The sequence below is a fragment of the Carassius gibelio genome, chromosome A5 (genome assembly GCF_023724105.1).
Source record: "Carassius gibelio isolate Cgi1373 ecotype wild population from Czech Republic chromosome A5, carGib1.2-hapl.c, whole genome shotgun sequence".
Taxonomy (NCBI): domain Eukaryota; kingdom Metazoa; phylum Chordata; class Actinopteri; order Cypriniformes; family Cyprinidae; genus Carassius; species Carassius gibelio.
This window is the reverse complement of record NC_068375.1, coordinates 4,580,540-4,594,792: the sequence shown is the minus strand read 5'-3', so window position 1 is coordinate 4,594,792 and position 14,253 is coordinate 4,580,540. Positions and strand designations below refer to the sequence as shown.

At 37.0% G+C, this 14,253-nt stretch overlaps 1 protein-coding gene across 2 annotated transcripts in view; it reads right to left on the bottom strand.

The window, feature by feature from the left end:
- The window catches only part of eng (endoglin), a 48,024-nt gene that overhangs the window by 2,245 nt on the left and 31,526 nt on the right, over positions 1–14,253 (bottom strand). Inside the window, exons 5-14 of one of the 2 annotated variants that reach the window (XR_008162741.1) lie at positions 11,802–11,982; positions 11,546–11,711; positions 11,132–11,231; positions 8,160–8,346; positions 7,788–7,918; positions 6,968–7,189; positions 6,807–6,870; positions 468–575; positions 302–359; positions 111–158 (exon numbers count right to left, since the gene is read on the bottom strand). Coding sequence is in view for 1 of the 2 variants with exons in the window: in XM_052591437.1 (XP_052447397.1) it covers positions 111–158; positions 468–575; positions 6,807–6,870; positions 6,968–7,189; positions 7,788–7,918; positions 8,160–8,346; positions 11,132–11,231; positions 11,546–11,711; positions 11,802–11,982 (1,207 nt within the window). In the remaining variant the exon portion in view is untranslated. The remainder of the gene's footprint in view (positions 1–110; positions 159–301; positions 360–467; positions 576–6,806; positions 6,871–6,967; positions 7,190–7,787; positions 7,919–8,159; positions 8,347–11,131; positions 11,232–11,545; positions 11,712–11,801; positions 11,983–14,253) is intronic. The other variant, XM_052591437.1, reaches the window with a different exon arrangement.

Sequence of the window (14,253 nt, the reverse complement as noted above, 5' to 3'; positions counted from 1 at the left end):
ATGGCAACAATTGAGTGACGCGATCATGAAAAGGAAATGCGACAGGAAAAGAGTAGAGGAAGTGTCTTGAGGAAAATATTGACTTATTTAAAGTTTAGAGATCAGCTGACCTGAGAGCTCGGCCGCCGTTGATCGCATTCCCAGAGCCACAGGATGCCCTGCAACACATGCACACATGAGATCTGGACATTACCACTGATTACAAAACTCATAAAAACATCACTTTTCAGGACTTCTCAAAAAAGTCCCTTCAATGCAAGAACAGAAAAACAGTCTGGAAGTACTATGGCAGTGGCCTTACTTAACTGCTTCATCTTATTTCTAGTTGGAGCTGCTCTCTCCACCTCTTCCCTCATAAGCTAAAGAATCAGAGAAAACTCTACCAAATACATCTTCTCATGTTTGAGTAGTTACAGAAGTCATAAGCGCTGCTAAACATAACCTCAATCCAAATGCCTGCAACTCACCTGTGCGTATCTTAATGAACCATAAAGCACCAGTGAGGAGAACTCCGATCAGAAATCCTCCAAACGCGATTCCCAGAACAGATGAGAGCCCAAACTCAAAACATGGATCTGAAACAGAGCAAATATTCATTTCAGAAACCATTGCTTTCCGTAATTCTGTGATAAATACAATGCCTTTGAAAGGTGATTTCCCCCATGGTTCAGTTGAAAGTGATAACTAGGTCAGACCATAGGTATAAGAAATTGGGGGCTCGTCCGGGATTTGAACCGAGGAACTCTCGCAAACCAGAGCAAGAATTATATCCTCAGACCAAGCTCTACTTAATTGTCATGCCGGTGTTGTATGGTACAGTGTGCCATGTAGGATTAGATGACATTAGTGTCAAGGAAGTTACTGTAAAACTGTAGTGGGACTACCCTACATTAAGAGTGGCTTGTAGCATGGCAAACTACCGTCAAATTACTCTGAAAGAAGTTACATTAAAAAAGCAGCTAGCTACACTAAAAGCTTATTGCTAACTACACTAAAAATTATCGAGCTCATCAAGTTAAGTCCATTGTATTAAACAGTGCTTTTCACATTACATACTGCATAAGCAGCTTTATGGAAAAGCTTCCCCTAGAGCAGGGCTCTTTATTTCCAGTCCTGACTGGCCAGTGTTCTGCAGACTGTAGTTCCAATCCCAATTTAACCCACCTGTCTATCATTTGCAAGCAATTCTGAACACCTTTGTCAGCCTTTTAAGGTGTGTTTGGTTAGGATTACAGTTCAACTCAGTAAGACACTAACATGCAGTTAATTAAATGTGTTTAACATAATATATTTAAACATTTAAATGCATTTATTTGACATTTTATTTAAAAATTGATCAGAACTTTTGGAGTGGATCAGAGCTACACACACTGAAGATTATAGTTGTCCATATGTTTCTCATCATAAGAAATTTGTTACATTAATATTAATGTATAAATAATTATAAATTATGTAAATAAATTAAGTTATAAATCATTTATTTATAAATCAAATCCAGACAGGATGCTTAACAAAATAAAAGCTTTCTTATTATGGTTAAATTTTTATTTCATTTTAGTTAAACCAGTGAAATTTCTTCTACAAGGGAGATGAGAGACTTTCCTGTGCTGACATTTTATCATGAAACATTTCTCAACTAAAAAGTTACAACTATGTAATACATTATTTTGTAAAATAAATGTTATATATATATATATATATATATATATATATATATATATATATATATATATATATATATATTATATTTTTTTTTTTTTTTTTTTTAATGTAAGAGTCTGACAGAGTCTGCCAGACGAACTTTTTTTTTTTTTTTTCACATTGAGCCTTTGATTACTGCCTTGTTTATTCAGCTGTGAAGCTAATGTAGTGTGTTGTCACTATGCATTGGGGGAAAAAGTTCAATAAGCCTTTAGGGTTTCAACACCTTGTCACTGAGGCAATACTCGCTGTACTCTAACAAAAAGGTGCATGTTAATACCTTTGGATGTCTTTACACAGGCCGTTTAGGCTACTCAGAGGTGGCATAAATGCATTTACACAGCAATTCATTTGGGTCAGAGTGATCATATTAGTTTGAAGTATAAAGTACAAAGTTGTCCTTTAAGGGTACTACATTGCTTTTAAAGCAGATAAATTACAGTCATGCTACTGACAAATGTAGCATCACTACCCCAACTTCTCAAATGCTATTTTGATACAACATTTTTTATTTAGTATTCAATTTGTACTGAATACAGTGTTTTCAGACTTTAGCCATGTATTTTTTACGTAAATAACATTATTTTGTGTGTTTGGTGTAAGGAAATGGGTTTATGCGGTTTAAGTTTCAAAAAACACATTATTTTCCACATACTGTACATTATTGTTTCTCCTCTATGCCCAGCCTTTCTGAAACCCATGATGTAAACTTATCGTTCTGAAAAGCGAAGTGTGCTCTTATTGGCCAGCTATCCAGTGCGTTGTGATTGGCCGTATGACTCAAGCATGTGATGGAAACGTTCCTCCCCTTATTATACTGTGATGTTGTGTGTACAGGAGCGCTGAGACAAAAACATTTAAACCCATTATAAACGTGGCATTTGTTGCATCCAGAGGGGATATAATTACAGATTATAATGACAATACCAGCAGTTCTCAATTCCAGTCCTCGCGCCCCCCAGCTATACATATTTTGCATGTCTCTCTTTGTTAATACCCCTCATTCAGGTAATCATTAGAAGTGAGCTCAGTGCTTGAACTGTACTCCGATTGACATGGTCCCGACACAGTGGTCTTTGCTCCTTACTCCCTGAGCAGGGGAAATCTGTTGAAGTTTACTTCGGAACATTCATTCATGGATTTGCGCTGCGCAACGTCTTCACACATGGACAAGTGTGACATCATATACCTCTGTGAATAAAATTTTATTTAAATTCACGTCTTTCACACTTCAATGCACTTTGAATGGAACAAATACATTTGCGTCGAACTGGAATCATGGGGGAATATCCTGTGATGTCCAGTTCGCAGGGCAGTGGGGTGCGAGGACTGGAATTGAGAACCGCTGACTACGGTTTTTACATGTTGCATCATGTTGCATAAACATAAAACCATGTCTGCATTTATGATCGGAGAAACACTAAACAACAAGTTCTACTCTGCTCCAAACTTGCATTTGATTCAACAGTGGTAAATCCTTTAAACATGTAAACGTACTTAAAGGTGCCATATGCAAAAATTGAGGTAAAAATATTCATAACATGACCTACACGCATCAAAAGAATGAGAAGAAATAAGGGTGATGATGTCATTAAAAAAATGTCAAGTTATAGTGCTGCAGAGATATCAACCTTAATTAGCATTAGCATTACTAGCCCCAGCCTGACAGGTGTCGTAATACCAGTTTCGGCCATGGGAGGCGGTATACGGGCAACATAACCACCAGCCAACCTGCAATACACGAATAACTCGCACGTCTTGTGGGCGTGCCTGAACCTGATGTCAATCATGTGGAAAGTACAGCACAGTACTTCATTTCAGTTCAGGGAAGAGAGAAAAATTATGGCTCAAGCCCTTGGCAAGAGACCACCACCCGCTACAGGGTAACAACCGCGCTCGGAAACACAAATCAAATCCAATAAGAAAAGGAGCCGAACCAGAGTAAACATCGGCACTGCTTTTAATCGCTGGAGACAACTGATGGACCTGAAAGAAATGAGGTTCGACTCTGAACTTGCAACATTTATTTTCGATTGGTAAGTTAGATTATGTTAGTATTTCGCTAGAAGTTTGTTTTATATGTTTGTGCACTTGTTTTCGGGAAGTTATAACAAAGAAATGTATCGAAGGCTGTTCGATAAACGTGCTAATGTTAGCGATGGCTAACCGTAGCTGCGTTTGATAATTAGCTAGCTATAACTTAATGTTACCCATTTTATTATAACTAACCTGCTCTGTCTAGTCTGTTTGTCCTGTTTGCTTCGTGGTTTTTCTGTGCGTGAAAAAATGTATGTGTGGCATGAAAGCGTGTGAAAAGAGTCAATTGTGTGTGTCTCACGGTGAATGCTTGAGAGTTGGCACATTAGTTACCAAGCAGAATAAAGGACAGGTTGATTATTGCTGTTTAGCATTTGTATTAATCTATCATGTGTCCCTGTTTGCGTACAAGGACATAAAAAATAAATTAAAAGTGATACGTGGACCAAGGTGTCTGAGATTGTTCATTTTAAGTAAAGGATCATAATATTTCGTCCACAACAATATTTAATGAGGTTAACTTATAACTCCTTGTGGTTAGTCTGCACGAGATCAACAAGCTTGTTTGCTTTGCGGCCGCTTTAAATACAAAATAAGCATTCGATCTACGTTAGAGCGTCTGGGCACTCACAAATTTTCTGCAGCATCGTGAGCAGAGCGGCAAGAGCGATTTTTGATGCTCTAGACGCCGGCGGTGTGAACGCACAGTTAGGCTTTGGCTATGGTTGTAGTGTTGTTGTGAAAGTAGGGGCGGAGCATAGAGACTATGCTGTTTCTCGTTTGTTACTCTAGAGTAGACCAATTCACTTTATTGAGGCATATTGCCCCCATCTGGTATGGAATGTGGAGTATGACTTGATTTTTTTTTGCCAAACATTACAGATGACACCTTTAAAAAGACTGTGAATCAGAACAGATGGCATTGAAGTCTACTCTCCCAGGTTCAGGAAACAGTGCACTGAAGATGCACTACACACATCTGAATATTTGGGTTGAACTGATCTGGAACAGTGCTGTAAATAAAACTTAAACACTGATTTCTAGTTATGTCCTCTTTTGGAAGACCAAACAAAGTAGTTTAGCTTTCACAAAAAAAAAATGTGTGTGGCGCAACAGCGCCTTCTTTCTTTGAGTGAACATTTGGGTGGTGTTCCCACATCATGATGTAGACATGTGGGGGTGTGTTAGAATGAGCCGGTTTAGGAGGGCGTGGTTGACTCTTTGACTCTTATAAAGAATATCTCTTTGGATTTGAGACTTGAGTCTTTGAAATTTTACAGATCTTTATGCAATAAGAGCTTTTGACACTCCAAAAATAAAGGAAAATGTTTCATTGCATCATATGACCCCTTTATTGGCAGCTGCTTGTTTTTTGCTTAAGTACATGTCTCTTTAATCTCACACTTTGATGGCGAGGTGTTTGATAAAGGTCAAGCAACTTTGTAAAGATGGCAAGAGTGTTTACCAAAAACACCTCAGCTGCTCAAAAAATGGTTTCCAAGGGGCTTCGAGAACTTTTGGTTTGGCGCCACAGTAAGGGTCTGCTTTATGTCCCTTTTTATTTGTTTTCTCAGCAGCAGATTTTCCACCAAATATCAGCTTCATTTGTGTTTCTGGTCAGAAAGTCTGAGCTGAGCAAACAGAGGCAGGAAACGGATGAGCAGGTGGTCAGGAGGGGATGAACAGGAAGGACAGCCCAAGGGCTCGCATCCTCCAAAACACATGCGACTCCTAACAGATCTTACAACCTGTTTTCTTCTTAGAGATTTCAAACTGACGTGTATCCCGATGCTGATCTCTGGAACTTTAGAGATGCCCTGTGGTGGAAAATGCCTCCAACATCAAGAATCGCATCAAACTGAAGAAACGTTGTCTTCCGTTCCAAATGGACAACAGTGGAGGAAAAAAAGTATGTGGATGAAGACGGATCAGTGAACGTAGTGTCCTGCAGAAACATGACCCCATGTCAGTGTTTGTGCAGAGTGCAGCAGTCTTTCACTGTGGCCGGCAGTGAGGAATGCAAGAGTTTGTTCTTGACCCATCTTCCCGGGGAATGTCTTCCCTTTTGAAGAACAACACCTTCCCTTCTTTGTGTGCGGCTGACAATAGAGACCCAGACCCCATGTTCGGAAAGGCCGAGCATACCAGACCTTGGACACAATAAATCCCCCACTGGCTCATTATTTCTGATTGCAGCCACAAGGTCAGCGAGCAGGCCTTCCTATAAACACCCCCTTCCCGTCGTCCCCATCCTCATATCCTGACCTCATCTACATGATGACTGATGACGTCAGCCAGAGGTTGGGGGTAAGGGGGGGGGGGGGGTGCAACAACAGCTCTAACTCCACCAGAATAGCATACATTTTGCTGATACTAAATGGGAGTAGTTTGCATCTGGGACAATGGTGTGTCATCCTATTGTTGTGCTCTGAAATAAATGCTGCTGAATGTTTTTTTTTTTTTTTGAATGGGAGAATTTATTTCCTGTATGTTTCTAAATTAGGAATCAAGGTTATCCAGCTTCACAGGGCTCAAGGATATAGGGTATCACAAGTTTCCTGAGAAACTGAGGCATTAATTTGTAGCAGCTGACACACACAGATGACCCAACAAACATGATAGTTGTTTTAAGATCATTTTGAGTGAATATGATAAGAAATAAACTTCATATTAATTAATATGTTTCAGAAATTATGTTGACATCTCATTTTAAAATTCCAATTGATCCACCGATTGCAGATTATCTATTCTGATGATCTCTTTCATACTTTTCTAGACCTTGACAGTACAATTTATTTGCCAGTCTATGGTACAGTCAGGGGGGTAAGTAATTAATGACAACATTTTTATTTTGGGGTGAAGTAACCCTTTAAAAAATAATAAATATTAGCCAGCCGTTAGTATTACACTTACTATATCAGCATTGAATTGGCCATCAGCCACTCTGCTCTGTAATTGCTGCCTTTGTCAACCCTATATCAATTGAACACAGTTGAGCAGTGCACTTTCAAATGGACTTATGGTTTGATTTTTCTTGCTGCACTGAGATGAAATTAGCTCGTACTCACTTTTGTTTGGGATATATGGCTTGACCTGGAAGTTTCTCTTTACTTGTGTTTCCTTTGTACAAAACTAAAATCAGAAAAGAAAACAACAAGAGATGATTGTTTAATATAGGCATTGTTAACAGTCTTGGTTGTACACTCTCTGCAAACAGAACCCCACAAACCTTTCCACTTTCATGACAAAGTTGAACTGCACATTTGAGGTCCCATGAGCTGGAAGGCAGGTTCCCAAGCATTTCAAAGGAAAATCGGAGTCTCTTGGGACAGTCCTTAATGTAACACGCCTCCTCTTTAAACGGCATGTCCCTCACCTCTGGCATGGAGCTAACCTGACAGCTGCTGACCTTCATGCTTAAGGGAATCTCTCCGAAGCTCTGACTTGAGATCTGGTGAAGAGAAAGAGTAATTAATGTTATGTTTTAACAGACTGAGGTGTTTACATTTTGATTGCTGTTAATCAGAAGCTGAATAATTTATGGCATTTGCCATAATTTGCCATTGTACAGAGCACTTAAGCACAAAAAATAAATAAATAAATAAATACATTTAATGCAGAAAGGGGATTTTCACTGTTGTTATATTTTTGAAGTATCATCCACATGAATTGTGTATATCCAAGGATAAAACTGTGTGTTCACAGACTGAATAATTAGATTTCTCCATCTCTGCAAATGTTGTGTTTTTTGGGTTGCTTATAATGTGTTTCTGTTTTCCACCGGAATAAAAGCTCTATAGTTTAGAGTTTAAAAGCAATGAAATTAAGGCAACCATAAAAATGTTATTGTTGTTCTGTAAATTCTTATTGTTATCATTAAAACGGTTTTATTTTATTTTTATTAAATTATGAAATTAAACAAATAAATAAACGATATAAATATAATATTGTACTGTCATTTTTTATTTATTTAGTAATAACAATAACAAAAAAATCTCCACAATATAAGACTGTAAAGTATATGAGCCCCTTAAAAACTTATCATGTACCTCTGCATAGATCCTCTTGTCACTCGGAACTTTTCTGCTGGGATCTAGAGGAAACGTGTAGTCTGGAGACGAGAACAGCTGCATCTGAAGAGGAACCGGTGCTGATGTCGTGGGCTCCACTTCTACAGGTACTAAACGTGAAGAAAGAGGACAGCAGACAAACAGTCTCAGTAATACTTTTAACAAAGGTTTACAACTCTCATAACGGATTTGGAACAACCATTTTCATAACAGAAAAACAAAGTTTCTGCAGCTTGAAGCTTCTTCATTTAGAGCAGTAAAATCAGCCTAGAACTGCACAATGAGGCTGGATTCCTGAACAAACCTGATGCCCATGCGAATGAGAGAGAAAGAAGATCCATAATAGACTACCTGAAAAGTTATTGTTGTCCCTGATCCACAGCTGGATGTGTGACACGTTCAGATGGATCTCAGAGTAGCTGGTGATGAAGGTGCTCTTGTAGTAAGAAAACACCTTCTGCCTGATTTCTTTAGGTTCATCCGAGATTGTCTGGTTCGGAAGCGACTTCTTCCCATTTAAGGTTACAAGATTGTTAGACTAAAAGAGAAAGACACATAACTGCTCATACAGAATGCCTGTCATTTTATTTGTTAGACACTAGTAAAAGTGCTTATAGTTGATCAAGTCATGGAAATATGCAAGCTTATTTACACCACAGAATAATTTTATAAATTTAAAAAAAATTTAACAACAAAAATTTTAATTTATAAATTTAATAATTAAACTTATTTTCTAAAAACAAATTGCATACACAACTTCTATGATAAAAAAGTCAGAAATGTGAGATTTAAACTCATAATTGTGAGCTATAAGCTGTGCTTACACAGAACTGATTCGTCTTTCGCCTATCCTTGCTTCTGAATGAACACATAGACACAAATTTATTTCAAAATAATTGTCTCAGCAAGTATTCTCGTAAACACAGTCAGTTCTGTCTTAAGTGAAAGATACAGTGGGTAAAAAAAATATCCTGTGCATTATTATATTCGATCTGTGCATTTGGTCTTAAAGGGGCAGCAGCCTTTAAATACCAGGTGTTCCATTAGTGCCACCTGCTGTCAGAGGTAAAATCGAACCATTCTGTTTTTACTTATTTTTTATTATTATTATTATTATTTAGCATCTTTTTTTGGATAGTAATTCAAATGGTTTCCTCTGATTTAAAATAGAGCACAGATAATTTTTTTTTTTGAGATATTTCTTTAAGTTGTATGATTTTTTATTGGATTTAGAATTTGTTTTAAATTTTCAAGTTAGTTTTGTTATTTAACATTTCAATTTCACAAAGAAATATGCAGCATTTTGTCTTTTGTCTAAGAATAAAATGACACAATTTCATTTATAATTTGTCTTATTTATTTATTTATTTTAATAAAAAAATATATAAATAAAATGTAAGAAAATTGTATGGTGTAATCCCGGAGTCACCAACTTGAAGATCGCGGTCAACAAGTCGATCTTGGAAGCATTTTAAGTCGATCGCGAAGATTTTTCAAAATCAGAGGAAAAAAAAATATATATACACTTTCTTTACACTTTCGCCCTGGCACCACAGCACGAGCCTCCGCTGACGGCATGCTTACCTCCCCAAAAAGACGAGGCATTTATACTTGATGCAACTGTTTTAAACAGAAAACCAGACCATACAACTGATTTAGATGTGCAAACTGGGTGCAGGTGTGATGAAATGTACTAATATCCGTCTGCTCGGGCAGATTCGACTGAAAGTCATAATATTTTGTATGCTAGCTGCACTAACCTGAGTATTTCCATTTTAAAGTGTTTGAAATATGTTTTAAAAGGGAAAGTGAAACAGAACATTATTGGCTTAGGCCTATAATTGTCTAATTACCGTATTTTTCAGACTATAAGTCGCACCTGAGTATAAGTCGCATCAGACCAAAAATACGTCATGAGGAGGAAAAAAACATATGTAAGTCGCACTGGACTATAAGTCACATTTATTTAGAACCAAGAACCAAGAGAAAACATTACCGTCTCCAGCCGCGAGAGGGTGCTCTATGCTGCTCAGTGTAGACTACAGGAGCACTGAGAAGCATAGAGCGCCCTCTCGCGGCTGTAGATGGTAATGTTTTCTCTTGGTTCTTTTCTCTCAGTTCATGTCAAATTAATTTTGATAAATAAGTCGCACCTGACTTTAAGTCGCAGGATCAGCCAAACTATGAAAAAAAGTGTGACTTATAGTCCGGAAAATACGGTATTGTGTTTATATATGAGTAATAAGTCTGTGGAAATACTTAATGTTATATTACTGTTGTAAATGTTGAATTATAGTTGACAGTTTGTATAGTTATATACTATTTGTATAGTTAAATAAATACTTTGCTAGTGATTAACAGGCAACAAAGAATGTCAAAGTAGAACTTACATTGTTGCCTTGTTTTTTCATAATTTTTTTGCAAGTGGTAAATCTTGGTTTAAATTTGGACTTTGGATGTGATCTTAGGCTTGAAAATGTTGGTGACCACTGTTATCTGTCTGTATTGTGAATTGTATCGCATCAGAAGATTATTGAATTGCTACATCCCGATACGCTACTAGTTTTTGTTGATCATGCTGATTTGTCCCAAAGAAGGTTCAGCCGATGTCTTTATTTTTATTCCAGGTTAGATAAATACATTTTTGGCTTCCGAAACCTGAAGAATGCCTGGCTATCAGGGATTTTAAATTTTCGCGAGCCCTGAGGCTTGTTTCCCAAAAGCTTGTTAATAACTATTGTTAATAATGACATTGTTTGTGACTGTGGGCAACGAGCCCTGTCAAATTTCACTCAGGGATTTTTTAGCGACTCTTTTTCACATAAAGTTTGTTTCTGGATTTGTTTTGAAGCTTGGAATGCAGCATGAAACAGGACGGAATCCCATTCATTATATTCAAATTTAATTTATATTGATTGGAATTTTTAAATGACATAACATTGGTGTTGTTGTTCATAGAAATTCTTTGGAAAAATGATGTTGAAGTGAATAAAACGCAAAAAAAAAACACAAACCTTATGGCTGGTAGATGTCAGAAATCGTAAAAAACAAGACATCAAATTAATATGTTCCTTTGTGTTACAAAGCTTAAGTATTTCAAAGTATTCTAAAGTATTTAGATTAAGTTACTAAACCCGAGTAACCTAACGAAATACGTTACTGATTACTTTTTAAAGCTTGTATTTTGTATTCTGTAGTGAAATGCATTTTAAAAGTAATCTTCCCATATATATATAGATAGATAGAGAGAGAGAGAGAGAGAGAGAGAGAGAGAGAGAGAGAGAGAGAGAGAGGATGAAATAATCTTCCAGAGCCATTCTCACCAGTAATTTGACGCCGAAACTGTTGTGGATTGTCCACTCAGTGTTTGCTGGACCTCTCAGGGTCACTTTGGACTTGGATGGCAAATGCACATTAACATGCCTGAAAGAAGATGCCACATTAATCCACTGTTATCACATGACCAGAGGGGTGATCACATTTCATTCTTAAACTTCTGATTTTTTAGAAGAAGTGAGCTGCTGTGAGGAACAATGACAGTGGACTAGGTCAGACGAAGCTAAACTGTCTTTAAAAACAAATAAGTGAAACCTCAACTTCAATTCTGTACTGTACATTTAACAAGTAAAGTGACTATCTATTGTTGGTGATACAAAAATGAATGAATCGAATTTTGGAATTTGGGCATCCTTCAGCAACCTCCCATTTCCACTGTGACGCTACAAGGTGGTGTTTACCTTATTTTGACATCATCAGGAATATTGATGACGTGAATCGGTTCTCCAGAATGCTTCGTGTAACATGATTTGAGGTCATCAGTTGGAGATTTCAGAGACATCTTAATTAACTGTTTATCTGCTGCTATTTCTGGCTGCAGGTCACATGTTGAGGATTGCTGTGTTCCTGGAAGAGTTCAGTGTTCAACAATGACTGGATCACTGATAATGCACGCATCTTAAGAGCCGAATACATCGATGCAGAGCGTGATCTTACCCTTCATCCCAGTGAAAGTGATGATCTTGGGATCTCGTGCTGTGGTGAAGGATGTGACTCCACCAAATGTCTCTGCTGCCCATTTCAGAAGCTCAGAATCGCTGTTTGTGAACGGGGCAATGTGAGGTTGTGGACGTTTTCCAGTTGGCAGGATAAAATTTATTAAGGCCCCATTTGTTTTCTGTAAAGTGGATGGAAATAAGTTTGCTTTCAGGATAAGATACAATATAAAATCACATCAGGAGAATCAGCTTCAGTCTCCACATGCAGAACTAGAGTTCTGTTTGCAGACAACACAGAAAACAACAAAAAGCAAATACGAATAATAAAATGATTCTTTCATGTCAAATCTTTCATAACAGTAGTCACACTGTTTGACTTTCACTGTTTGACTTGACAACACGTTGTGTACTGTTGTAAAGAAAAATGACACAATCCCATGCTACTGGTCAAAAGTCTCTTCTCTTCTGCTCTTTTGATGAAAAATACAGAAAAAACTGTAATGTTATCACCATTTAAAAGAACTGTCAAATGCTGATTTGCTGCTCACAAAGCTTTTTAGATTATTAATTATGTGGAAAAAAGCTGTGCTGCTTTATATTTTTGTGGAAACCTTGATACACCCTCATAAAGAAGTAAAAAAATAAAATAAAGGAATACTTGAATTCAGCAAGGATGCATTTAATTGACCAAACGTAACAGTAAAGATGTTTAAAATGTAAAAAAATGTTCTTTTCATCATAGAATACTGAATAAAATATCAGCTTTCACAAAAATATGAAACAGCACAACTGTTTTCAACATTGATAATAATCAGATTATTATTAGTTTTTTTTTTTTTATTATGCAGCAAATCCGAATATTAATATGATTTCTGAAGGATCATGTGAAAATGTAAAAATGTAGAAAGTTTTCTGTGAGGGTCAGGTTTAGGTGTAGGGCGTTAGAAAACACAGTTTGTACAGTATAAAAACCATCACGCCTATGGAGAGTCCCCGTAACTACACATACCAGTGTCTGTGTCTGTGTGTGTGTGTGTGTGTGTGTGTGTGTGTGTGTGTATATATATATATATATATATATATATATATATATATATATATGATGCCAAGGCAACAACCTTGCTATATTTATGAAGCATGATTTACAGTCAGAGCTCTATATACTGCAGACACAAAATCTAAGACAGTAATATCTTTAACATTGCTCGCAAGTAAAAAAAAAAAAAAAGTAATCTTCAAAGTTTACAGACATGGGTGAGCGCTGATCAAGATATTATATCAGGCTATGAGTAACTTATTTCATCTGTTATTTTACTTAAGATTGATGCTTTCTATAGAAACATTTACACTGAATTACATGTTTCATCTTATTTGATTACCGTATGTTCTCTTTTTATTTGGAACTTGATCTACACATATTTTACGATCAGATCATTCACAGAAAATGAATGACAAGTCTGGCATAAGTGCAAAAACAGTTTCAGTAAAACCTTCAGTTCTTCTGCCCTCTTTTGGACCTGTTATTGTGAGTCAGCAGACTTTACTGGAGCGAGACCTCTGGCTGATTGAACTGCATGTGTATTGGATGGAAATACAGAGACAGGAAGGCACATAGACAAGAGTTCATCTGAAGCACAATGGGGCGTTTGTAGATTGATGGACATTTGTCCTGGATGAGTGACGTGATGCATCAAAACCTCAGGAAATGAAATCAAGTCACAATTCCAATAACGCAAACCATAACGTGATGGATGAAGCTCAAGAACAGACCATCGGGTCACACTTCACCCACAAATCAACAGAAGAAGGCACAAAGACAATGAAGACAATGACGTTTTTTTGCATTGGTATCAGTCACATGACAATTACGGCTTTAAAAAAATGAGGATATACAGTATGGCATAATAGAGCATCATAACTGCATTTAAATCTACTGAAGCTCTGTGCTGAGACGACCTGAGAAAACAGAATCATCAGAGCACACAGAGAAAGAGTCCTGACAGACGGGAGAATGTTTCATCAACAAATCAGACACGTTTTTTCCAACATGTTTTCTCAGTCTGTTCTTGTCATCAGGTTAGTAGCTTCAGAATGGAAGAGAGAATGGAGAGAATTTGTCTCCATCAAAAGAGCTTCTCTCTGCTGCAGATGTGTACAGTATGACGTGCAGTGAACGGATGTCAGAATACGGCAAGCCTGGAATGATTATCACACAACATATGCTGAGAGAAGAGGGAATAATATTTCATTCTGCACTGCTTTGCAGTCAAATATTGAAAATTGATGGCAAGGTCCAATATTTGCATTCACTAAGTGAGCAAATGCAAGTAAATAGTCAACATTTTCTCACTCACTGTTTTCATTTATTTAAAAAGTAGTACTTTTATACATCAAGGAGGCATTCGATTGATTGAAATCTGTTTTCAACATGGATATTAATCAGAAATATT